We start from the raw sequence: 26616 nt of genomic DNA, 5'->3' as shown, positions 1-26616 counted from the left end.
TTGTTGTATTAGAGAAAACAGAGGATGAGGATGTGGCCTTTATTGAGCTTTTCACTGTATTTTATGAAATTTGCAAATAAAATTATACAATACCTTATTCATATTGAAATGTTACACAATCGTAAGCTAAGGAATTAAATTTCAGGAGTCTTGATCAACTCATTTTTTATCTGAAAGTCAACATTTTGGCTATGAACATATTAGGATGAGAAGACTCAAGAAGAAGGTACATGCTACTAAAACATGGTAATTCAAACAGAAGAGAAAATTTTCTGACTGTTCTGTGACTGTTCATTGTACTAACAGCCTATATCTCAAATTATTTCAAAATGTTGTGCAAATCGTGCTTTTAGATAAATCTCCCTACAAGGATCTGTTTGCCCTTGAGTAGAATATAGTAGCTGTTTGTAGCAGTGAATAGCAATTATTGGCAGCAGTTAGTATAGAAGAACAATTTCCCTACATACAGGAATCTTTGATAGCAACTGTATTTATTTACACTGAATTATGGTTCAGTATGCCAAGCTTTTCTTTATTGCCTCTCTTCTGGTCTTCAGAAATGCCACTGAGGTTCACAAAGGGAGAGGGCCAAGAATACAAGAGGAGCCAGCTCAAATGTTCTTGAGATGCATTATACAAGACTGACCCATTACAGGGATGAAAGTGACAGAAGCACTGACTTGACTTTTTGTAGGCTTTGTCCTTAATGAACAAATCAGAAGTGTGGCAGCAGTCACATGTTGATGTTCCATCAGGGTAAGGTGTTCCTTTGTGCTCTCCCAGAGCAACACACTTAGTCTTGGCTATAAGCTGATAAAACACCACAATTACCTCTTTGCTGGGCACGTTTGGCAAATCTTTTTCCATTCACTTCTTGTCAATGATGCTCTAAAATTCCCATTGCAAAACTGAAGCGTGAGCAGCTCCTTATGTAGTAGATTTTTGATTTGAAGTTGAATGTTTAATTTTATACTAGGTGATGCTAGGTTTGAAACTGAGTATGTTTAAAATTTGAGAAACAGTATTCAGCGTCATCAGACAATTCTGACTATTGTTGCACTTTAGATATAGAGATAAATTAATTGGGACTATTACAGTCTTTATGAAATAAGTGTATTTCAATGTTCTGTGGTAAAAAAACAAAAAACCGAAATCATGGAGTTGAATAGGGGTGGAAAAAAGAAGGATCAGGTTAAAATTGTAATTTAAAAGTCTATTACATATATGCAGCTAGGGGTGGATATTTATTCAATTGACAAATTAGTTTATTTCTAAATTCTGAGGAAACCAAGAAAAGCCTGAAGTGGGTTATTAAAGTGATTCTGCTATCGAATATTCAGTTCAAATGACTAAGATGGGTGGGTGGGGTTTTCAAATACCAGCAACCAGAGAATTTGGATTGGCCTGCAATACTTAGACAAGATTTACCAGTTTTACCCCACTAATTATGTGTTACCATACCCATGTAATTACACTTTCCATTACATTCCCAGTCTCTCATTTGAACATCAAGTGCAGGAGGGAGGTAATATCCTCTAATTTATGTTGTTAAAGGGAAAGAAATGTCAGCACATCGTCTTGTTTTGCTAGAATGTAATAATGTGGGCTCAATTATCTTACCTTTCTTCTGTTACAGTTATTTACAATTATTGAAAAAAGGTTTCAAGGAGGGTATAAGCGACTGCCTGCTTTCTAAAGGGTTAACCTTGGTTGCCACTGAAACAAAGGACTCCCACAAGTATTAGGAGTGTACTTTTACTGAATAAACAATTTGAATTTGATAGTAATTTTTTAGTTGCCTTTCACAGATATAAATAGGCTCATAGAGTCAAAGATTATAAATTCAGAAGGGATCTTTAGGGTGATTAAATTTTATTTTCTATATTTATTAAAAAATTAAAAAAAATTCTGGATCAAGCGCAGAACTTCTTGTTGAACTGGAACGTGTCTGTTATAAAAATGGAATGAGATTATAATGTACCTGGCTGTATTTCTGCTAGCTGTAGTCTTTGCTTGCTCATATATCGAACGTGTTTTATTTTGTGTCACTTCGTTACTTTTGAAGAAATGGCATATTCTTCAGTGTAATCCAAATCAGATTTACTTACAACTTCCTTTAGAGCCATTGAAATTTTAGGATGCATTTTAGGTGTATCCTTAAAGCCTCTGTAAAGTAAGTGGATTTATTCCTGTTACAAATACATGAGTAGATCATACATATTAAATTAGACTGAGCAACCATTGCTCCTCTTTGTTCCCCATTCTGTTCTTAGTGCAAATTCATGTTATATTCAAAGAGTGTTGTCAGTTAAGTGAAATCTCAGCTCTGGTGACAAGGACCTGTGCTTTTTGGAGAAGGAGGATCTGAGTTCTTTGAGTTGCTAACTGGATGATCCATGATCACGTGCCGAGACAGGACAGACAACAATTTCTCTTTGCAAGAAGGGTTCTTCTATGCATGTTAGTTAAAATAAGGGATGTTATTGTCCCATATTTCCTGGAGCAACAGACTCATCGATGCATAATTTATGTAACAATATCTGTTTCCTTTGCTATTAGTGGCAACATCTACTGTATGATGAAGCAGAAAGAAAAAAATGATTTGGGAAGGAAAAGTTCTCTGTGTGACAAGCAGCATGGATCATTTCAAAGAGAATAAGTAATATCAGCCCATTTACTTTTCATCTTTATAGGTCCTTTCAATCACAATGTTGTGCCATTGTGAAAATTACCCTTTCTATTCTTTTAAATATAACAATAGTCTGAGCAGTAATATTTATATTAGTAATGTAGTGCAGACAAAACAAACATCCTAGTCAACAGTCTACATCTAAAAGATCATTTTTTTCCTCAGTGCCATTGCCCAGCTTTAAAAGTTAAGAATCAAGCTGTAGTGTCACAAGTAGAAATTTACAATCTGTAAAACACTGAAGATTCAAGCTCAGCCTTCTGTTGGATATTGCTCTGTGGCAATATCCAACAGTGAAACTGTTTTTTTTTGTCAGACATAAAAAGATATGCAGTGAATGGCAGACTGGGACCAGAGCTTGTAAGTAGAAACATGTCATTTGTACCTTTTTCCACATGAACCGCACTTTAATAATGTGTTGATGCTAGCCCTAAGTCCTAACCTACAGTTCAGTTTTTTGATCATCAGCACTTTTCCTTGGTTCTTTACAATGCAAATAAAATTAAACTTAGATCAAATCTAAAGAGACATTTATGGCTCTCTGTGCTATCAAACAGAAAATAAAATCCAAACTTTTTACAGGTATGTTATCTGTAGTAGTTTAAGCATCTTGTGATTCATCAGTTTTTAATGTTAATTTCAGTTCATTTATCAATTTTATTAAGGACTGGCTAAGCCACTGCAGCCCAGGGCAGAATTCCAGTAGTCAGATGTAATTTGAAATATTTCTCGAACTTAGTTATTCTAGATTTGTGGCAATGTAAATGTGATGAGAATATGGCCATCAGAATTTAAGTGTGGTCCTTTGCAAAATAATGAAAATCTTCTTGTGAGACACCTAATGCATAAAATCTAATAATTCATTATGAACTTACAGAAAATATACCATATCAATATGAAGTACAATAAATGTCCCTTATAGTCATGAAGAAGAACTATTCTGAGCAGTTTTCTACTTCAGTCCTATATTTATTCCTCAGAAAGCAAGACCCACTGCATGTGTCCAGCCTTTTGTATCAACTTTCATCATTTTCCAGTGCAGTCGGAAGAAAAGATGTTATGCACGTAGTTTTCTTTGAAGCATAGAATAAGATAAGGGCTAGACTGGAGTGAACAACTCAGGCTGCTTGCTATGTTATTACTCAAAATGGCCTCAGACCGTTCCTTCCCCCTTACACACTAATTATAGTCTTCCTGGTGGGGAATATAGTGCTGCTGTATTTAGATGTAGTTTGTCCTTTTCACTAACTTCCTAACCGATTGCCCCTTAATGCCCTTCTCAGTGTTTTTCAGTCCAACAAGTATCTATCTTCTGAACAGTGAGCTCTGGGAAATTCTGCGATCTCTTTATGAAGATTCCCTCACCTCTGTTCAGTTCAGAAAGTCTTCAGACCTCTTGCTTTTTCACACTATTGTCTTCTATGCTTTTTTTTTTTAACATCGGTATTTTATTGATACTCAGAGAAAGCCACACTCTAAAAGATCAGCTATTCTGTTAGAATCAGCATTTCAATTGCTATGATGACAGCTTGATCCTGAAATGAGGATCCTGCCCCCAATGAAGTTATTAGGATCTTCTGTAACAGCTAAGCAGGGTAAATACACTAGGGGATGCTGCAGTTACACAGCTCTTCTTTAAAGTTTTCTTGCTGATGATTGTACAAGCATATCTGCTGCCTGAAGAAGCATAAAAATAAAAGCATTCCCATTAGAGTAGCAGGCAGGAGGGCTGTTAATCAACTGAGTGCCTTGTTAAAGAGATAACCGAAAAGTCTTCCTCAGCTAAGGCTTGATCCAGAGCCCATTGAACTCAGCAGGTGGCTTTGAATTAGATCTGGCCCGCAGTGTTTCAGAAGAAACGAACAAGAAAGCAGAAGCTGCCATGGGTATTTGTTTTGATAGATTCTCCCATCACTTGATCTCTGGGAAAGACATAGATTACATTAGGTAGGTTTTTTAGTGCTTGCTTTATTGGGAGGTATGAGACTTTCCTGGCACAGGGAGTTTAGTGCACACTGTACTGCTGATTCCATGACTCTATGTACCATTGAACAGGACAGTGACTAAACAAGTGACAGCTTTGATACAAATCTATTTTAGCTGAAAATAGTGCACGTAGAATTAGATAAATGGGCAGGAGACCTGGAACAGTTCTTGCTACCTAGCTTATCTTGCTCAGCCTCTGAGATGTTACAGTTCATAGGATCTTTCTTCTGCTGTAGAATTCTGTCTCAGCCACTGCGTGCATCCTTCATACTGCTTTCCTGCAAAAGCCTCTGAGAAGATACTGTCTTCATCTTGGTGTGATGCTGGTTTAGCTGCAATAGGCCCCTGAAATCTCATAATGCCATGTTTACTGCAGAGGTAGTATGCGTCATCTGCACTTGCAATAATTTAAGGGGAATGTATTTGACTCTCAGGAGGACACCAAATTACCCTGCAGGTTTTTTCTTTAGCTAACTGGATGCTTTTATTAATTGCACAGAGAGGTTGAGTCCCCGTTTCTGTGATACGCTAATTTTCACTATACTTAAATGTCTCCTTGCACCCCTTATGGGCCAGTCAGCTTGAGTGAAAAACATTGCTTCAGCTAGAGAATTGTGTTTGGTAGGAACTGAGTGAGCATCAGGGCTTGGGATGCAATTGAACTGGTTCTGCAGTGACAGTGAGCCTATAGTATCCCATAGGCTGCTCACATGCAGTTTGTTTCTATATAAAGTATCATCTGTGAAGTTGAAGTTTAGAAAACGTCATCTCTGTGTTTTCTAAAAGAAGAAATTGTAGTTTTTACAGTTCTGTGTTTTCATTCCCTTTATATGTTTTCTCATGTTACTTTCAAGAGCAGAGATGTCAGTTTGCTGCATGCTGGCTATTTACAGATGATTCGGTGAGTACTGAATCCTCCCTGAAAATAAGCAGCCAAGAGAGTGTGTGCCAGTGCCTCCTATTCCTCCACCTGGGCGTAGTGTAATGCCATCTTGGGAAGCTGTTGTTATATTACTCTAGATTAAAATGAGCAACAAATTCTGTGGGTTTGGCGAGTGCTTTTCCTTTAGCTCAGAGGGAGACCTGCACATTTATCTTGTCATAAGAGACAGAATAAGCCACCAAGCTCTAAAGCATTATCGAGAGGAGTAAATAATTCATAGCTTTAAAATAACACAAAGGTGCTTATAGACAGGTTGTCAAGGAGACAATTTAATATTCTTGATCAACATGTTGAGTATCTATTTTCATACACCACTATATTATTCTTATTGCCATTATAGCAAAGGAGAATTTTAAGGGAAGATACCAAGGAGAAACAGAAAGTACGTTTTAGCATGTGTCAGCTCTTAACTTGACAGAAAGTATAAGAGGTGCTTGTCTGAAAAATTAACAACTAGATGATGGAAGCTGTCACTATAGCTTGATTGGAGGCCTCTAAATACTGGATGAGAGATGATGGGTAGGAAGAATCAAGCCTAAAGAGCCTTGAAAGTGAGGGCAAATAGCTTATGGTTAATGCAATAGAGAAGCGTAGTCAGTAGAAGGCTGGGAAGAGCAACGATGTAGTTGGATTGGAAAGCAACGCTGATGATTTGTGCAGCAGCATTCTTCATAAATCTATGATTTATACAAACTCCAAAAGATTATTACTTTTCTATGCCTTTTACTGTTTTATGTTAACATAATCACTGACAAATAAATATTCTTTATCTTCACTTTTTCCTTCTGTCAAATGTGTCACTGTGGCCCAATATCACATGGGGTAAGGCATATTCTTGGGAAGTTCTGCAGCTAAAACATACACAGTGAGACACCTGTATGGCATAGATGTTTGCAGAAGATATTTATTTATAGTATAGATCAAACGGCAATGCTTAATTCTCCATTGACTCTCAGCTGCATTCTTAGCACACAATAACTGTATCACTCACTTGAGTGAAAGCAGGTAAACAGGTAAATATTGTTTCTATGAATGTGAAATTCCCTTTCAGCTGAGGTGGTGTAGTGTGCCTGGTATCTCTATTTTTCTGTGTATGCTACTCTGCCATTATTTGATGCTATCTAAGAGGACAGTTTTAAAGAATCGATTTCTGTGTGTATAATTGATTTGGTTTGGTTTGGTTTTTTTTTCCCCCACTGAATGTACTTCAGCTATGTTCAGCTAGTTTTAGCATCTTTTAAAATAAGTTTAAGTAATTCAATATTACTTCTGGCAGTTCAAGGAGTCTGAATTTTTAGTTTATGTGTGGGAATGATCATATGTGGGAAAGTTCGTGTTTGTGCCCGTGCTTAGTGGTATCCGAAAGATTCTTTGTAAGTTAATCATTCTTCAGCTGAAGAAGAGTTATGCTACTTAATTTATGTGACCTATCACAACTTCTAAGACTGATAAGATTTCAAATATTGAGTCTTTACCACTTTTCTAGGAAATATTCTGAAACAGTCTGTGGGATAAAATCACCAGATAAATCAGTCTGGTTTGCTTGTTAGCATTCTGTGAGAAAGAGGTTATATCAGTTTATTAATATCCTAGTTATTTGTACTGTACCAGACACTTCTATAAGGTTATTTTCTGACTACTGTGTCTGTAAAGGTTGATTCAGAGAATAGTAAGACTCCTAGAAAAGACCTATGGGAATTAAAAGAAAAATTCCCTTCACTCCAGAATCATGCAGATTTTCAGTCTTTCTGAGTCTTTGACAGGATGAGAAGGATCAGTGGAAGATTCCTAGGGTAACATCCCTATCCACTGAAATAAAAGGAAACTAACTCCTTATGACTAGTGCTGGGGTACATTTTAAAGTCAGAGAATACTATCATAGTATCATGTTAAAGGAGAATTGTGCCATCCCCACTTAAGGAGTATTTCCTTGGAAACTGAAGGGTAGTTTGCTTATAGACAGGATTTGGGTTTTTTTTGAAATCAGAATATCTGGTACTACAGCTGTTTTGGAATGTTATAGTTATTGAAGCTTTTTTTTCTGGTGGGAGTAAAAAAAGGATTATGGCTAAATTTTTAAAAACAACTTTAGGCTTTGCTCCAGTTCATGTTTTATTGACTTATTATTCAGGAAAATGGACTGCTTCTGCTTCAGTACTGCTTTTGCTTTCAAAAAGTCTTTTATAGATGATATATTGCACTTTAAAATAATTACTGATAAATAATCCAGTTATGAAAAATTTAGAATTAGATCCAAATGTAGATTTCAACAGTACTAAAAGGTGATGAGATTGCTATCTGATAGCTCAGGTTAGGCCTGTACCTACGTTTCCAATTTTTTAAGTTTGAGATACACTTAAAAAAAAAAAAAAGTATTTTTTCACAATTACCGGGAAAGCAGAGATAGTCCTCGAGATATAATTTGGATTTAATCCAATATAAGAACTATGTAGAAAAGCACTGTTTAAAAGGCTTTTCTTCTACATTCTTTCTTTACCCCCACTTTTTTGAGTATGCACTTTAGTGATTTTAAATGAGTGAAGAGTAGGCAGTGGATTGTCAGAACTCGTGTGCGTGCATTGCGTTTAGGCATTTGCTGCTGAATATATGCTTTACTTTCTTCTGTTGAATGCAAAGTCAATCTTTGTTAAGTTTTTAATTATGGAGCTTTAGTTTCTGAAAAACGTCGTAATTGAAGTGTGAAACCCTCAGACTGGGGATGATATTCGAACTTACCAGTGTTGACGGAACGAGAAAAAAAACCCCTCTTCCTCTGTTTTATAGCTTGTTTTAGCTGCCTAGTAATAGATCTTAGGATGAGATTTTACATGTCTGCAACAATATATGGTTGAGTCATATCACTAGAACTCAGACATTCCCTTTCTGCTGTACTGCTGTTTGGTCATTTTTTCTCCTTTTTAAATTTATCTGCTTTATCTTTCTTAAAGGTTACACTTAACAGTTGTATGTTTTGTGTATCTATGTTTTGTGTTTTCTGGAAAGGACATACAATATTGCTTATGTGGAATGACAGATATCCTTGTCAGGTCCCAGGGCAACTAAGACATCTAAATAGATGTCTGTGATAGAAATTTGACAGCACTTATATGATCTGGAAAAACATATACAGTCCTATCCCTGATGATGCTTCAGGGATAAATCTTCACTTGGTTGCTCTTAAGTCTTGTTCTTTGTTTTCAAACATTTGAGGATACTTCATATCAAGGGATTCCCACATGATAAGTAGCTGGTTCCATTTCATCTCTTGTCAGCTTCCTGGGAGGGACATAGCCCAGAGATATTCTTAAATTACATTGGAGTTGAATAGATTTCAGGATACATATGTCATAAAGACAATGGGAAGCCACCCATAACTGAGTTTTGAACCTAAGCACAAGACCTTTGATTTGCATGAATTCATTGCTGCTGTTAATGCTATATAGGCAAATGAGAAGGGTTCTTATGTTGAAAAGCCTGTTTGTGATTTAGAGTTTCTCTCATTTTCATAAAAGAATTATGCACTTAGGAAGGACTGTTCAAATGCAGGAAGTCTTACAAGTTAGATGGAATTTCAGAGCCTAACTCCGGGCAACTGTTACCCAGACTTATAGCTTATTCTGGTGAGCTACCTGAGGACACATTAGTGTACTAAAGAGTAAATTAGATTTAGGAAACCTGACTTGTGGAGATTTTAATTTGGATAACTAAAACTGGGTTCCTGAAAGTATTGCTTACAATGAATTACAACATGGTTTGTTTTGGAAACTCAAGTGTTCACCAGGAAAATCTGTCTGGCCTTGATTTCCCAATGAATTTTACTTTAGTGCAGGTGCCACATAAAGGTCATTCTCATCTAGGCAAAACAAAACATTACTTGAAATCAAAACATTTAGCTCAATAACTGCCAAAGGCTGTCTGAGCTGAAGAGGTGAAAGGGAAAATTATCTTTTATTCTACATTGAAAGCAGACTTTGTGAGTTTCATTACTCATAAGTGCATTTCTTCTTGTCACAATATCAATTTAATTCTCTTATTTTTTTGTGATTGTTGCTCAAACAGCAGTAAAATAGACTCAGCATTTTGCTCAGCAGCAGAGGTAGAAAGCTAAAGAAACATTTAAAAATACCAGTGATAGCTTATATATAGATTTTATTGTACCTTTGTCTGATCTGGAGGGACTTCCTCATATAACATAGTTTTTTTCCAAAGAGTACCGGAGTTGTAAGTCCTCCGAAGGTTTTTATGCTATCTTCTTCACTGCAGAATATAAGCATTGCATAGTTAAGCAGTGCACTAACTAGCTTTTGCCTTACGTCCTTCAGCTGAGGACTTTTTAAAAAGATACATGCTGTTGTACATTTAAGTAAGTCAAGGGCAGTATCGAAAACAGAGAGAGAGAGAGGTAGTAATTGTCCTCAGAGCCAGTCATTAAACTGCATAACAGTTGATAAATAATGAAAATTCTCTTTGTGAGGTAATAGTCCATTTCTGTTTAATTCAGCAAGTTTACAGTTTCCTTTACCTCGTTTTCTTTTGAGAAGGAGCTTGTGCTGTGCATTGCTCTCCATCTTTATAACTCTACTGATGTGAAATTTAAGATGAGTTTGAAATATTTGTTCCTTGAATACCCCTCTTTCTGACATCTTAGCCTTTCCTTGTAGCAAGAAACATGGCAAACCAGGTTGCAAGGGAGGGAACACTTGACTAGAGAGAATTATGCAGTTAATTCCTACTGGTAACGTTTTTCATTCTGTGATTGATTTCTTTCTATATTGTTTTGCAATGATTGAGGGTCTTTTGTTTTGTGACACAATGATACTACTTGATCTGTTTTAACTGTGAGATCTCCAGTGCTTTTAGTTTCTTTGTTTTCACTGACATGAATTTAGATTGTGAAATGTTCAGTAGCATGTCCAGATTCACAATAGTAAGTCCTAGTCACAAACAGACCAGCAATATTTATTGCTGTTAATTTCTCACACAATAGTTGGAATGCATTGGGAAAATAGGTCGCTTACTGCGTCCCCTCATTGATACGTGGAAGTGTGACTAAGGCATCTTTCTTTGTAGTGGTGTTGGGTTGCATAATCCATTGCAAACAAAGCAGTTATCAACATCTACTTGGAAATAATTCACAAATTGAAAGAAGAACTAAATTGTATGGATTTCTCATTAGTAATCATCTGAGATAAGCAGGAAATCCTTTGCCTAGCACAGACATGTTCCCTGGGAGAATGTGACATATTTCAAGCGGGAGAATATGATTATGACACCAAGTTACTGATATGTGAAAGATCTTGTTTCAGTGCTTTTTGAACAGCTGTTTGCATAATGTTTTTGGAGCCATATAACATAATAAGGATTTATGTAGTGATGTCATACCATTGTTTCCCAATTCAGTTGTCTGTTTTCAAAACCTGGCAGGTCTACATTAGGCTCTTTTCATCTACTAGTAGAGTTACAGTTTGACACTTATCCCTTGTTCTTCCTTTCGTCATGAGCAATAAGCTTTTATTTTATTTTCAGATCAAGTACGAGGATACATTTTTAATAAACTGGTGTGGTATAGTAATATTACCAATTGTATAATGATTCAAACTGTGTTTTTATGCAGCTTTGCTAGAATGAGAAGTCGGGAGGTCCTGAAGTCTCCCTTATCGATTGCCATATTCTTGGGCAGGTCACTTTTCCCATTTTGAAGTCAATGGGGCTGTGTATGTCAAAAGCAGAATTGCTTGTTTCTTTCATATGGCATACTGAGTTGTCAAGAAAGGGAAGGTCCTTTTTTTGTGCTATTAATATTATCTAGTTTGAGGTGTGGCAAATAACCTGAAATAATATAACAGAAATTAACACAAGAGTGACATTAAAAGGAAACTTTCTAATTTAAGATCTGATGCTATTTCAGTCTTCAAAGTGTTAGTGAATATTTAATAGATCAGACATCTACTGAAAGGACATAGACTGAATTATTTAAGGGCATCACAAACCCTTGAGTATTTAACCCCTGAAGCATTGAAATTCATAACTGAGGCTTAGTTATTCTGATGTAATGTTTTTCGTTCCTAGGCTTGATCTCATGATATTTTATTTATGATTATTAAAGCAATATTGGTCTACACAGTACAAGCAAAACTAAATAGATAATCCTCAGATGCTATATCGGAATATTCTGTAATCCTACTAGCTATATTCCTAATCCTGATATTCTTGAAATAAACATTGTAAAATATTATAATGTTGAATAGACTAAAACAAATATTCTTAGGGTGGTTCTCATAAGTCTATAAGACCATTCCAGACAACACACTTCCCATTAACTACAGTGCTTGTTCTTAGACGTGATATTTGGGGCTTGTGTTGAGGTGAACTGAATCTTTGTCAAACTGCTGTACCTTCATTATCTCTAATGAATTTATTAGCTGGATATTGGAATCTGACGAGGTAGTTTCTACACTCTGCTTAGAGAAATGCGTAATAAAATGGCAGTCCTCCATGCGTTGTACATGCTGAATAACAAATACTAAGTAACTAGATTGTGCTCAGTCAGGAATTGATATGGTTATGCTTTTACATTGTCCCTGAACTAAGCATCAGGGTGTAAAGTGGTTTCAAGTTCCAGACATAATAATCTAAGTATATGAACACATCCAGGTACTTGTAGATTGGGATCTACTTGTCTTAAGGCTAGACTGTGTAAACAAAACCTATGTGGTAAAGTCTGCATCCATTCACACTGATGATCTAAATCAGTGTCCCATCTAAAGCATTAGCTTAGATATGACTTAGAATTCTTATGAAGATTCAGATATTTATTCTAAAAGGAGAAATCACATAGGGAAGAAAATTAACTGGTTGGGCCAGATCCATTGCTTGGCAGAGCTATCTTTGGTAGCAGAGGCAGAATTAATTTTAAGCTGTCTTTATTATTTGTTGATCATTGGGCTAGCTGAAGTGCGTACCCTACTTTTATGTTACATAGAATCATGCTGTTGATGATTATAAATGCCTGTTTGAAAAGGCACGTACTACCAGGGCATAGACCTGATCCATAACCCTTTGCCTCACTGTTACATAAATTTTTACAGTGCCTGAACCAAAAGTTTTCTTTCTAACTTCTTAACAGTTTTCTTCATTATTGTATTATTTTGACTGGGAATTTTCACAGCACTCACAAAAGCATCAAGACCTGCCAATACTGTATAATGAGAGAATGAGATGACGACAGCTAAGATAATTTTTGAATGAAACTTTAAATATAAACATGTGAAGCAAGAGGAAAATTGGATTGTGTAAGTTGTTCAAAGGTTTTTCTACAGGCCATTGGATAATGCTGGATTACCTTATATGTCTTGAATGTTGATATCTTAAGAAGGACGTATTTGAGGGTTTAGATTCATATTTTAACTGAATAATATCTCTGTCTGTAGCATTATTCAGTGTATATGAGTATAGCCGAATGTAGTCCAAAGATATTAGATCTAGAATTTACCTTCCTTTCTCATACAGAATAATGTTATACTATACAAGTAATACATCTGAACCCCACTCCCCCAGTATTTTTTCAGTTAATTAAGAGGTCATCAGTGTGAAGTAAGACTTTACCTCTTGCCTCTTAGAGTTGCTACATGAAAGAAAACTAATGGTTAATGATGGAGAAGCATATCTAGTTAATTCTTTCTCTTCCCCACCTACACATAATGAAACACTGACATTTGATTTCTTGAAAGTATGTCCTTTCTCTAACCCTGCTCTCGTCTTGTTTTCTATAATTCCCAGAGACTGCAGCCTTGTGAGCTGCTGTAATGTCTATCACTATAAGTCACACTGGAAGACCAAGGCTTTGATAGCTAATGTTAATAACATAAATTGAAGAGAAACATGAGATACACAGAAAAAATTTATAGATCCCATTGCCCGAGTGGAGGGGAGCCACTAATCTCAAGGCTGCCATCTCCAAATGAGTTTTTGAGATCAGCTGCTTAGCTCTTTTCTTTGTAGGTTTTTTTTTGTAGTTTCAACCAAGATACTAGTTGTATTTTTTTAATGAAAATGAGGTGTGCGGCTTAAATATTGCATACTGACAAAGCAAAACACACTTGCTGAGGTGGGAGGGTGAAGTATAGAATATTAACACCACGCTCAACTGTCTTTCCCCTTCCCATTCAAATAGCCCAAGTTAAGTGCAGCCTCAACTTGACATGTACAAGCCAGAGTCCTGACATTCCTGTTTTCCACGTACTATCTGTAGTTACTTCTGTCTCAGGCTAGATTTCTCTGAGGATTTGTGGATGACTAATAAATTCTTATTCATCAGTTGGATTAGTACAAGGAGAAAGCATTTATATTTCTTGCTTATAGTAAAAAATATTGTGAGCCCAGTTATATGCCAAAATTATAAAGGCAAGTGTAAACCTATTTTAAGCTAAGAGGAATGATTTACAGAACTTAGGCAGGGAATAATAGCTAAGCATTGACAACAGAGAGGGTGATGCTAATATGTTGATGCTTTATTAATGGCTTCAAGGTGAGGAACGTGTGTTTCTTTGCCTCTCTGTAAAATCAGTATGTGCTTTCTACCTAAAAAGGCAGTTGGGATTAAACGGTCATTTCAATTAGTAGGACTATGAATACTGCTGCTGCACTTCATCTTGATGTCTGGAGAGTTTCAAGTACAGCTGGCACAGACATAAGATCAAGGTCAAACTGTCTGCATAATAAATGACAGAAAGTATTAATTCACCCACAGATGTGGTGGCAGAGATGAATAATCTTCATGCAGTTTATCTCTACATCTGTGTATTTGAAAGACTTAATTAATTACAACACAATGAATCCTGCATTAAGTGTGCCTCTCAGAAGTCTTTAAGGGACAGTTCAACACTATATATTGCCTCTATCCTGTATGCCTTCACCATGGGGTTATAAATTACAGTTTTCCAGGTTTCCTGCATTCAGGGTGATGCAAGAAAAGAGATAATTTTACTGGACTGGGAGTAAATAAATAGATAGTTCAGTCCATTTTAGTTTTTACTAACTCTAAAGTTACTTTCTGTAGGCTGGTGGCTAAAGTCTGACATATTGTAAGGTGTGTTTGCAGATCCTGCCTTTAAAAATAGAATTAATATGCAGTTTTTGAAAAGTTCACTGTTGGCAGAATAGTTCTACTGAAGTTGAAAAGCATTTTACCTATTGATTTCAATGGAAAGGGTTAGGCCCGTGGTAGGAATTTTTGAAAATCTACTTCTGAGTCTTATTAGGAATGTTTCTAAAAGCTTCCCCACCAATTTAGTATTTAGAGCAACATGTCATACTGAAACTTTCAGCTTTTGACAGAGTTGCCATTTATTCATCGTGACAGAGCTAGGCAAAGAGCATACAAATTACTTCTTAAATATTTTTCTTAAATAATAATTCAAAGCAGATTTGGACCTCAGACTACACTGATATTCATGGCTTGCATGTACCTTCACTAAAATTTTGGAAAAACGTTAATGTAGAAGTAAGTTTAATGAAGTGATTATTGGACATTGAATGGAAAGTGAACTTTGAGAAGATAAAGTCAAAGTCTTGTCTTACACACTGTCAAAGGTAGTCCAAGATATCTTCAAGTCAGGCCAGCCTTCTGTACGAGTTTCTGAATTTCTGTTAGTGAAACTACTGACTATCAATCTGTAGAACAACAAATAATTGTTGACATGACTTGGAATGGATTTTACTTCAGAGTAGAATACCAAAGCTAGTTTCATATAAATGGAGGCATACATTCAAAGCTCACTGACATTAACAGCAAGACTTCATGTGGAACTTGTATGTTTCCTGAGCCTTTTGTGCAATCACTTGAATTTATCTTCTTTTTCTAATCATAAGATATTATTTGTTTCCTCTTCCACATTGATCTTTTGAAAACCAGAAAACTTTTGATGTATGATCTACCCATTTTCCAAAAAGCCAGCTTTATGGAAGAGATTCGGGTAGAACTCATATCTAGGTACTGGACAGGGGTTGAGAAAGTGTTCCAAAGAGGTATTCCTAAAGGCTATAATTTGCTTGGCAGGGGTTAGTGCTTATATGGAGGTCATTTTTCTTTACATCTTTGAATCTCTAGGACCTGATATTTACCTCAGCATTTGTACCGCAGATGTGTGAGAGATACGAAGCGAGAGTCTGGAAGCTTAGGATTTTTTTGCTAGCATTCTGATATTAACCTCAATACTCTTTTGACTGCATTAGTTACCATTTTAGTTTTGAGGTTTTGAATAGATATGTTAGCAATAAAAATGAGAGGTTGCATTTGTCTGATGGATGAAATGAGAGCTGTATGATTCTTGTTTTTGCATGCAAGCTAATTTGTGACAGAGAAGCGGGCACAGCTCTGGAGAGGTTCTAATCCCTATAGTTTAAATAAAATATTAATGATAATCTTTATTCTCATCCACAGTTCTGTTGTGTTACAACTATGTGGTATTTCATCATCACATTACTGGATCAGTCTAAAATAGACCAATCTCTTAATTGATGTGATTTGGCCGTATAATGCAAATATGGCTCAGGTGAGCGTATTAGTTATGTGAAAAAAAGTGTGAGGGCAGAAGAAAATATATGATTTAAAGCATAGTAGTGTGAGCAGGTGGACTCAAGTTTTTTAATTGGCTTATTAAGACACACATAACAGAAGTGCAACAAATTTATTTTTATTATTCCAAAATGCACAAAAGACAATAGAGATGTTTACAGATCTATTTTGAAAACATTTTTTTTCCATACTTTTTTACTATAAGCTACTCTGTTTTGCAATTTTAATTCAAAAATCTCTCATCCAGAATGGAATAATTCTTGATATGAATAATATGCTTAGTTTTAACTGAAGTCAACTCATGTTTAAAACTGAAATGAGTGAGAGGCAACTTGATTTACTTATTACTTTACTGCTTTTAAAACTTCACTAGACCAAAGAAAATGTCCATGTGGGTTAATCTTATAAATAAAATTAAGTTAAGAGAACTAATCTCTTTCAGTAAAAAAGCTAAAAATGAAATAAATTAAAATATCTTTTATCTGTTATAAGGTAGATCCAGAGTAAAAGACAAATTCCCTTTAAATAAACGTCTGTAAGGGTCTCAAAAGCAGACACGGCAGGTGACCCCAAGAGTTTATCTACTTCATTCCCTTGCCTCATGGCAAATTAACTTTCCCTCTGTGATTCCTAACAAGTTCAGTGTGTTCATGAAGACCTGTAGTGGTCACTACTCCACAGACCCCCCTCCCTCCCTCCCTCCCTCCCTCCCTCCCTCCCTCCCTCCCTCCCTTCCCCAACCCCCTGACAATTTATTTCAGTGTCTAGCTGTCTGTACCTTTCGGAAGATTTGCTAGTGACTACTCTGAATCTTTCATTAGTTATTCTGTTCACTATGAACATGGAGAACTGACTGTTCCTTTTCTCTTTCGTAACAGTCTTCAAGCATGTAAAAGGTTCCACTAATTTCCCCCCCTAAGTGTTACCTTCTGTAAGCAAAACAACCACATTTATTTAAATCTTTTTCTCCTAAGATTTTTTTTTGGCCTCTCTCCATTCTTATTACTCTTCTGGGATTTTCTCCAGTTTTTCAATGCTTCGAAGTCCTGTGTCCAAAGCTGGACATAACAACTGAGCTGAGGCTCTTGTCATATTGAGCAGAGTGGTGGAAGTAGGTTGTGTCTTATAGGCTCTGCTCCTTATATTCCCTCTTTTCCACAGTGGTGTGATACTGTTGACTCATACTTAGCTTGTATACCCTCCAAGTCTTTGGTCCCGAATTACTGCTGAACCGGTTGCTCTCCATTCTGTGTTTGTGTAGGTGATTGTTTCTGATGAAGAGCCGTATCTTTTCATATTCCTGATAGGATTTCATTTGGTAGGTTTCAGATAATTTTCCCAATAACGTGAGATAGTTTTCCGTTCTGATTCAGTCAGTCCTCCAGCTTGCTTCCGGACCATCCCAACTTCATATTGGCCATTGCAGAGTTAGGTTGCTGCAGAACTCTATGCACTTACGTCCTCAGAAGGGACTACTGTGAACTACTTTCAAGGCACGTTATCACACTGTGTTTGCACTACTGGGATCACGTGCCTCTGGATTCATCCATAAATAATTTGTGAGACTCCTATGTTAAATAGCGTTAAAAAAAAATCTCATTGTTATGTTCTGTTGCATAATGAGAGGAAATCCAGTGTTTCTGATATGTGGCAAAATTTTCAGAATCGTTTAACTGACTTACAATATGTTTCCTCAGGTGAAAGTAGACAGATGATGACTCTTTTTTCAACTTAGTGAGGTATGAACTAGAGCCCATGTTATTTGTATTATTGTGGCACTTAGCCTGAGCTAATAAGCCTTACTGAGAAAGCACAACAGTTCAGATGACATTCAACATGTGAACATAGATTTTGGCTCTTGAATAAACATGCCGTCATTATTTACAAAGCATAATGACTATATGAAATATTTTGTGGAAAAAAAGTCCGGGTCTCAGCTGAGATGTGTGTGGTCCAACTAATAGAAAGTGAGGGCACAGATGTTGGTTGTAAGAAAACCAGTGCTGCAAGGCTTTTTAAAATAAGTGGGTTCTGAGGAGAGGCAGAAAGCAGGGGATAATAAAGACCTGGAAGTTGGGAACTTTTTGAAAGCGTAGGATAGCGTAGAATAAACTAAGTGGGCTAGGCAGTGGCAATACAGGAATATTAAGAATGAAGGTGAAACAGAGAAGAGGAGGCAAGGGAGAAGGAGTCGGAAGCTGTGTTCTATAGACCTATGAAAATGATTTTAAGGAAACTGATAGAATAAATAGGGAAGGCCTAAAGAGAAGTTTAGTCAGTAGCTCTCCATTTTGGCCTTAAAAATCTCTGTTTCAGTCTTGGCTGTTTCTACATAGCCTTGCCTATTATCTTCCACTTAAGCCCGACCAGTACCTTTATCTAGGAGTGAATGTTTAAAGCCAAACTTGCCATCTCAGGTACCTTTCATTGGTTACTTCTATTCTGACTGAAGGAACAGTAGGATGGCCCAAGCCCCCTCACAGTGCAGTCAGTGCTGTCAGTGTCGCAGGTCTCACAGTGGCACTCTGTAGCTACTGGGTATGAATAAAAAGATTCGGGATGGTTGCCGCAGCCAGGGATCTTCACTGTTTCATACACAACCTCCTTGAAGGTACATGTTTGCTGAACAGATGATACTGGTGGATATTTATATACTGGATCCTGAAAATTACAAGAAGGAAATACTTATTTTGAAATTTGTTATGGAGTAGAATTCCAAATTTTTATAAAATAAAGGACCTGATGTGGAAAACTAATTAAACTGGTGGGGAAAATCAAAAGGATTTGGATCAGACTCTTCTAATTTCACCTAGATCCTTATATTTATCCTTTCAGGAGGACTGATATGGCAAATTTGTGTCATACCATCACCAGACAATCTTGCAGGTCAATGTCTTGTTTCTTCAAATTATTTGGAAAAGTAGAGGAGTCTACATAGTAATGGCTGCTTTATTGTATCCATTCACAACCACAAATTGAACACAAGGCAGAGATCTAGATTGTAATACTTTCAACTCTAGTTATTCAATATAAACATAACGTATGCAGTCAGTTAAAGATCTGAATTTTACTAGTGTCTTTTCACCCTTCCCTTTGTGATTCAGATTGGCTGTGTATCTACTTTCCTGTCAAGTAGCATGAGAGTTACTCAACCTGTTCTTTCACAAGGCTTATCCTGCCTAGGTGTTCATTACAGACTGGAAAAATGCGTTATTCATACATCACTTGGAATATTTAATTTCAGTGCCTGAAATTAAATTTGAGATTCTCACCCTTGTGAAGCAGTATCCTGAGCACCACGTGGCATTCACTGTAATACAGAATTCACATTCTTCTCTTTCCACTGCTATAGTAATATTGGTGAGCTGACAGCTATTGCAACAAATTGCTTTCCAGCAAAATAACAGCACGTAACAATTAACTGTCTTCATCCTGTGTATGAAGCAAAAAATATACAGGAGAAACATGTATAGTTATTTTCAACGGGAAATATTTATAGAAACAGGGAGAAACTGAGTCTTCACATTGTCCTCAAGTGGTTCTATAATAGTAAGCTTTCAGAAACATCAGTGTGAACATAGGATGAAGCCATTAAATAGATCTATCTCTATGTTTATTGTTAAAGGAGTTTGATTTTCCTAAGCGACTGAAATGGCATGGCAGCAATCTTTGCAGAATAATAATAGCAGAGTACCATACCACTTTCAAGGAAATATTTTTATCTAAGTTTCTGTACAGAGAATGTATCCTGTCTTTAAGGAGAAAGAAAAAGAAGCAAGAGAGAGAAAGAGCAAAGGATAATCTCTTTTTCAGAAGCAATTAGTTACATAGAGTGTTTGCAGTTTGAAAAAAGATTTCTAGATCAGGATCTGATGAAAACTTACCTGTATTCTACTTGCCTTCCTGGTAATAGCTGTAGTGAAAAGAAAGCCCTGTGCTTACCTTATATACTAAATTGTGTGTAACTTATACCTTGAGGATTTGCAGTGTATTAATGCAGCAAGCATTAATTTGGTACTTGGTGAAAGCGGATTAATGTTCTGCCAGACAGTGAGATCAAACCTTGTTAAGAGAAAAAAAGAAAAGCAAAACACACTCAGGAAGCGACGGTGAAGGTTACTGTCACAATGTCTCTTTAGAAGTTTCCCTGGACTTGATTCAGTGGCATTTAGCAATAGCTGAGCCATTCCACAGTTTGAAAGAAGGTTGAGAAGACTATTTTTGGAGAAGAAAAGTTCAGGTGTTTTAACTGTGTTTTGTGTCAGCCCTCAAACTCATAGGCATGGGGTGCAAGGTTGTCCTCTGGTAATTCATAGCAGAGACATCGCCAGAGTGTTTCTTGGCTAATGAACATGTTCCTGAGTTTTTCAGGGTATCAATCTTAATTGTTTTTCTCCGAATTAGGTCTTACCCAGTGAGCTGCATTTGTACTTGTTTATTGATCTGTGGTCCAAGAAATCTGGTAGTGCGAGTTTTGTTAAACCATGAGTAACTCCACTTTGCTTTACCATTTGAAATACCACTGTGGTTTTTCAAAATTCAGATTTCTGTCCCAGTATATACACTCCTGATTCCTGTCTGTTGCGTGGTCACATTTTTTTTAACTTGTGTAAGGAATGTCTGTATTGTGGAAAGGGACTATAAAGATGTCATAATGAGGCTCCAGATCTGCGTTTTCTGTCAGTGATCTCAGATCAGGTATTGTCATGTTACAAGGTAAATGCTAATATTTTTAACAGGCAACCATACAAACTCAACTTGAATGCATTCCCTAGTTCGTCACGATGATAAAAGATTCTATGGTGTTTCCCGGCTCACTGCCCTTTTCCTGCGTTCACAAGTTACTGATGTGTGCCTCTTCACCAGAATAATGACAGAGAAATAACTTTATTGAGCTTCACATGTCACTTCTGGAGAAAATGAGTCATAGTAGCACTGTATTTACTATCATCTGCCCAGAAGAGCTGGTCTTGCTTTGTTATGACTGTTCTATTATGGTCAGTCTGACTTTTACAGAAATCCATCCACAAAAGAAAACTAGGCAAGGACATACAGTTAAAAGCATTTTATCATGAAAAGAAAGTCTCGCCGGCTTATTAGTTGTCCTGCAGACGGGATACTTTTCAAAATGGCTTTTACAAATGAGCCCTTTAAGTGTCTCATACCTTCCTGTGGTCCTGCAGACAGGCCATCTGTTCCACTTTCCATCCAGTCTGCGATACCTTAATTTGTTAGTGAACTTCCTATCACACCAAAGTTAGAAAGTGATCTGCAAATTTTCCCTGGACATATCCTGTAGTAATAACTCAAGCTCAATTAAATGTATAAATTTAAGTCAAGAAAGCAGACATCTTAGTCTTTACTAATATAAACTCTGTGATCATTTGATAATGGTCTTTTGTGTCTTTAGTGTCAACACAGTCTGTCTTCTCAGAGAAGATTCTCACTTGCTGTCAATCACTAATTCCAGAGATGCCAGACAAAAGCTGATTACAATTAGTTATATCCCTACTAAGGATCTAGCCTTTTCTAAGTCCTAATTTATGCAAATTAAATAAAACCAAATAAACTTCATTTGCAAAGGACAATACAGAAAATATCTAATCTCTCAGTTGCAGCAATCTGTTTCATGCTTTGAGGAAATCATACACATTCACTAAAAAGTTTCACAAGCAGATGGTGCAAGTTTAGCCCCTGCCATGCTGTTTCTTCCCTCCCCTGGTTCCTCATTCTGGCCCACTCAACTTCCTCACTTGTGGCAACACAAATTGGGGAAATCATTCTGATTAAAGGAAAAAAACCCAAACCATCCCTCTTTTACAGCGTTGTAGTTAATCCATATCAATGTGTTCCACAATGAAATGAACAGCTGTATCAGTGTAATTGATGGGATTGATTGGGGAGTGGGACTGAGGGGGGAGGTTAACAGGAAATCCTTTACATAGTGTACTCAGTCTCAGGAGTGGTAATTTGGTGAGTTGTTACTTGGTTGACTTTGATTTTGTTCACACACCTTTTATTAGAAAGATACACTAAAGGAATTACTTCTTATGATGGGCAAGATGCTGTGTAAGAGCATGTTTTTCTAAGATTATTAGTTCATACCTCTGGGAAATATTTATATGCTAACTATATCACACTCCTTGAAGTTTATATTCCCATTAGATTAAAAAAAGGTTATGGTATTTGAGAATAACAAATGTTATTTATCCAGAAAGCTATCATTTTCACATATACGTGAACATTATATGTAGGTTTGGTGCTATTGAATTTTGTATCTATTTGAGAAATAGAAATGCTTTCATTTTTAAATGGTTTATATTTCAGTTTAAGGAATAGTGTCAGAGGGAAGAACATTTCCTTTTCACATGCTACAGCAACTCTTAAGTGTCAAGTAGTGGTTTTATCTATCTAGTTCTTAAGCAGTATTGCCCATCCTAGATTTAGCAGTTGTCATTATGCTTCTAGGCTGAATGCTAGGTGTTGCTCAGATTGTCAAAGAGGAATTATTGAAGCTACACCCATGGAATTCTGTGGTGGTTTATGTATACAGCCTAGGAAATTAAAAGATGTTGTGGTGTGTCTATACAGAAAGATTCAGGCAGACCCACATGTGCTCTGCTCACACTGGGAGCTAGCTAAGCAATTCATAGTTCTGGAATGTCTTTGCAAATGGCCTGTTTGGATTGGGGCAAAGCAATCTCATGCTATTTCTCCACCTTTCTAGGGTTAGCTTACTCGTGGGTCTGTTGTGCAGAATCCAGGCTCTAGCAAGCCCCATGAGAGGGCTCAAGTTGCTGCAGAATCCTGTAATTGCATTATGGTTGGGAATGGAATAGTTGGATTGGAACAGCCAGCACTTAATGGTCAAGACCTCTGTCAACGGAGACTGCTGTATTCTTGTTGAAGCGAGTGGGGAAATCTGGCAAATGCTCTAATGGAAGATCTTGTCTTAAATGTGGACAGGGAGTTGGTTCATCGGAGTATACGTAGTACTGTAGATGAAGACTCTCCAACTCTTGTGCAAGTTGTAGTGGGCATCAGATTCACACGGCTCTGATAATGCCTTAGTGGCATCTCAGGGAAATAAAAGGCTTCTCTATATTCCTATTTTTTGTATTCTATGGCTATTTCCTATGGACTGTTTACTGCTGTAACCTAGCAAGTCATTGTTACCACTGCTGCCACAAGAGAGCACTTGCATTGCTATTTCGAATCACTTCAACTAGAAGTGCTGTGACACATTCTGCTGTTGTTTCCCTTCTAAGCAGTAAATGCTCTTTTTCTTGTGTTTGTGGTTTGGGTTTTTTTTGATTGCTTTTTGTTTGGTTTTTGTGTTTGTTTTCAAAAGCATCTAATACAAAACTGAAAGCTTTGTGTTTCTTGTATGTCCTAAACTAATGAAATTTCTTTCTTCAAGAGGGTGGTGGTAAGACTAGCAATTCTGTTACTGCAAGTTGTAAATCTGCCTTGCTTAAAAGAAGGTAGTTTAGATCTTTCAGAGAACTTCAGCATCTATCAAAGTGCTACTGGAAAACTTGGTTATATGTGTGCAACTCATCCACCATGAGTAATAAATCTGACTCTGTCCTAAGAGAAGATGTATTGAACCTTCTAGTGGAAAAAAAACAATGTCTGATATCAAAGACAGGTCTTGTCTGTAAATTATTCCAGCTGCAGACTAGCTTTAGCTTCTAATATATTCTTTTGAAAGTGTCAAGGGATGTGGTTTTAGGTTTCTTAGATTCATGGTTGTGGTTACATGTTTTAGACCTTGTTAAATAGGTATGTTACTGGGGATAATAGTTTCTGCATCTGAAAGCTCTTTCTCATTGAAAGTATGTCTCAAGGCATGTTTAAGGTGCTTAAATCTATGGCTTAATTAAATTTCTATGGGTTAGAACAGAATGAAGAGTTGGTTCTGTTAAGTTTGGAGTTGTTCACTTTAGTGCCATCATACTGAGTATAATATGAACTTTTGTCAAGTTTCTTCTGCAAACAGTCTTGACTGAGTACCCTTCCCCTCCCCTTTTTTTGTGTTTGTCCAAATGTTTTTCTGCACAGGTCCAAATTTAACATGAGTTATTTAAAGCAAAAGGCCTTATTGCTGCTACCCAGTGATTGACTAAATTGATACCCTTAAAGTACACAGATTGCAAATTGCTTCTGAACCTGTGCTTCAGGACTCCCTGTGTGGGGTTGGTATTTCACAGTACAGCAGCATGGGCCTGTGTTAAGTAAATTGACTGGAGTGTTGTCTTTCCCTTTTGTTGTTGTGTTGTTTTGTTTTTTTTTTGTTGCCTACTACTGGTGGGACATGACTTTTGTCATGGCATTACGCCTCTATATGCCTTTGGGGTTTACTGTAATTCCTATTAAAGTAAATGGAGACACCCTCATTGGCTTTAGTGGTACTGCATTGGGTAGTTGGTCACTATTGTTCAATACAATTTTTGCTGATATTGTTTTAATTTCCCAGCACTGATGATGCAGAATTGTGAAGTAGCTTGTGCTTGCTGAGCACATAGCTGGATAGTTGAAACTAATTAGTGTCAGCTAACGAGTTAATCATTAGTGAAGAATTCATATATCCACCCATATGCCAGCAGAATATTTCACCCTCAAGAGAATAAAGAAAATGCTAGAATGCATTGACTATGTATTTAGTAGCATAGAATTCTAGAAAGCTTTCGAGATACTAGTTTGCATTACTTGAAGCAAAGGTTATACATCCCATATTTCCAAATACCTACATAAGCTGTTAGTCTTTCTAAGTCTTGTGAAAATCCTACTTGCAGTCAACAGCATCAGAAACTAATCTTTCGGAAAAGTGTTTAGTAAACAGCACAGTGGAACAATACAGATGCTTATGTTATTGTCATTCAGTTATTTTTCTTGTAGTTTTTGTCTCGCATGATAAATATTCATTCATGGCTGATTTTTATACCACATTCTGAATATATAAACCAGCTGCATTTTCTTACCTTTTTAAATGATGGGTTCCTTACCGCCTTCAGCTGTTGGCTCTTGCAAAACCACAGGGTGGTCTAGGCTTCTTATATAAGATCATTTGATAACTCCAGTGGTATCAGTTAGGAAATGTATGTTAAGATTCTGCTCAAGAATAAATGAAGTTTAGAAATTATGTATTTGTTAGGAATGCTTTTTTCTTTTTTTTTCTTTATCGTTCTTTCATTTTACTATCTCACTTTGTTTCTCAGTATTTTATTTTTCCAATGAAAAATCTTTTTTTCTAGGAATAGCTTCTCTGTTTGTGAATAAGCATTTTTGATCCTGTGACCATCCTGGAGCACTACTGTTTTATTTTAAGCTTTCTGGGTACAACTAATGTTTTTCAACAAGAACAAGAAAGCATCTTAATGATCTTAACAAAATAGATTAGTCATATTAGAAAAGAGTTGACAGAGTGAGGGAGAGACCTGCTGGACAATATATTTAAAGTCATATTCCACCAATACATAACTGGCTAGGGTTTCCTTTTTGTTATGTGAGGAGTTCTTGGGTCTGTATGGGATTGTCATTATGCTATTGGTAGAGAAAGTGCAGAAATGTTTCCATGAGGATACGAGTTGAAGAAACTAGAAACAGGGTCATGAGGCTGCATCTGTTATGATTCTTTATGGTTTGTTTTTGCTGGCCTTGCGCAGAGTACAGAGACATGCCCGCATCTGTTTCACTCCAATTCAAGTGGTGCCTGTGTGTGTCTGTAAAGAAGGAACCATGCTAAGATTTGTCATCTTCCTCACTGAGCAGCAGTAGAGACCTCTGGATTTACTTGTGACTCACAGGTTGTTAAGTAGGAGAAGAGTTCGGTATGAATGGAAACAAAATTATCCTAGAGAGGAAGAACAGTTTGTTTTTTAAATTTTCATTTCATTCTTAAAGAAACCCCAACAGTTTGAAGTCCTCCATGGAAGGTAAGCTTTTTGCACTGTTGAGTTGCTTCAGATTACTGTCTGTCTTTCTCAAGTTTCTGTCTGTAGAAGCCAGAGCATACATGTGGACTGCCTAGGCAGCTGCAAATACTGGAAGCACCGGGTTCCCCAGCCTTGGAACTGGAGTATCCTAGGCGGCCCGGCTTGATAGGCTTCTGAGCAGTCAGAGGAGAAAGCTGGCAGGAAACCTAGGTTTCAATGAACTTCATTGAAATCATCCTTGTAGAGAAAGTTCTCAACAAATTTGAAATTCATCATTTGCTATTTACCTACAGTAAAATTGTAAATTTTTGGAAAAAAAGTAGCAGATTTTTTGGGCTTCTGTTTTGGGTAACAATGATCTTAGGTTGCTAAAGAGACACTTACCTGCATATTACTCTCTTAAACCATATTAATCAGGAGCTGACTGAATTTTGAAATCCACACCAAAATGAAAAGCAAATAAATATATCTGAGTATTTATTTG

General features: G+C 36.7%; 1 protein-coding gene across 1 annotated transcript; it reads right to left on the bottom strand.

The window, feature by feature from the left end:
- Nucleotides 1-18618: 18618 nt before the first annotated feature.
- FSHB (follicle stimulating hormone subunit beta) lies at nt 18619-19625 on the bottom strand. The gene is made up of 2 exons (XM_068399498.1): nt 19467-19625; nt 18619-18855 (listed from the first exon to the last, which is right to left on the bottom strand). Exons 1-2 carry the CDS (start codon nt 19623-19625, stop codon nt 18619-18621), a joined length of 396 nt encoding a protein of 131 aa, XP_068255599.1.
- Nucleotides 19626-26616: the final 6991 nt, after the last annotated feature.

This window comes from Nyctibius grandis, chromosome 4 (assembly GCF_013368605.1).
Source record: "Nyctibius grandis isolate bNycGra1 chromosome 4, bNycGra1.pri, whole genome shotgun sequence".
Taxonomy (NCBI): domain Eukaryota; kingdom Metazoa; phylum Chordata; class Aves; order Nyctibiiformes; family Nyctibiidae; genus Nyctibius; species Nyctibius grandis.
This window is presented reverse-complemented; position numbering and strand designations above follow the sequence as displayed.

Bases quoted from the DNA above. Each gene is read 5' to 3' on its own strand.
- FSHB (XM_068399498.1), bottom strand. From the start codon at position 19,625: ATGAAGACAGTTAATTGTTACGTGCTGTTATTTTGCTGGAAAGCAATT. The intron at 18,856-19,466 runs GTGAGAATCTCA...TGTAATTTTCAG, and splicing joins CAGGATACTGCTTCACAAGG to GATCCAGTATATAAATATCC.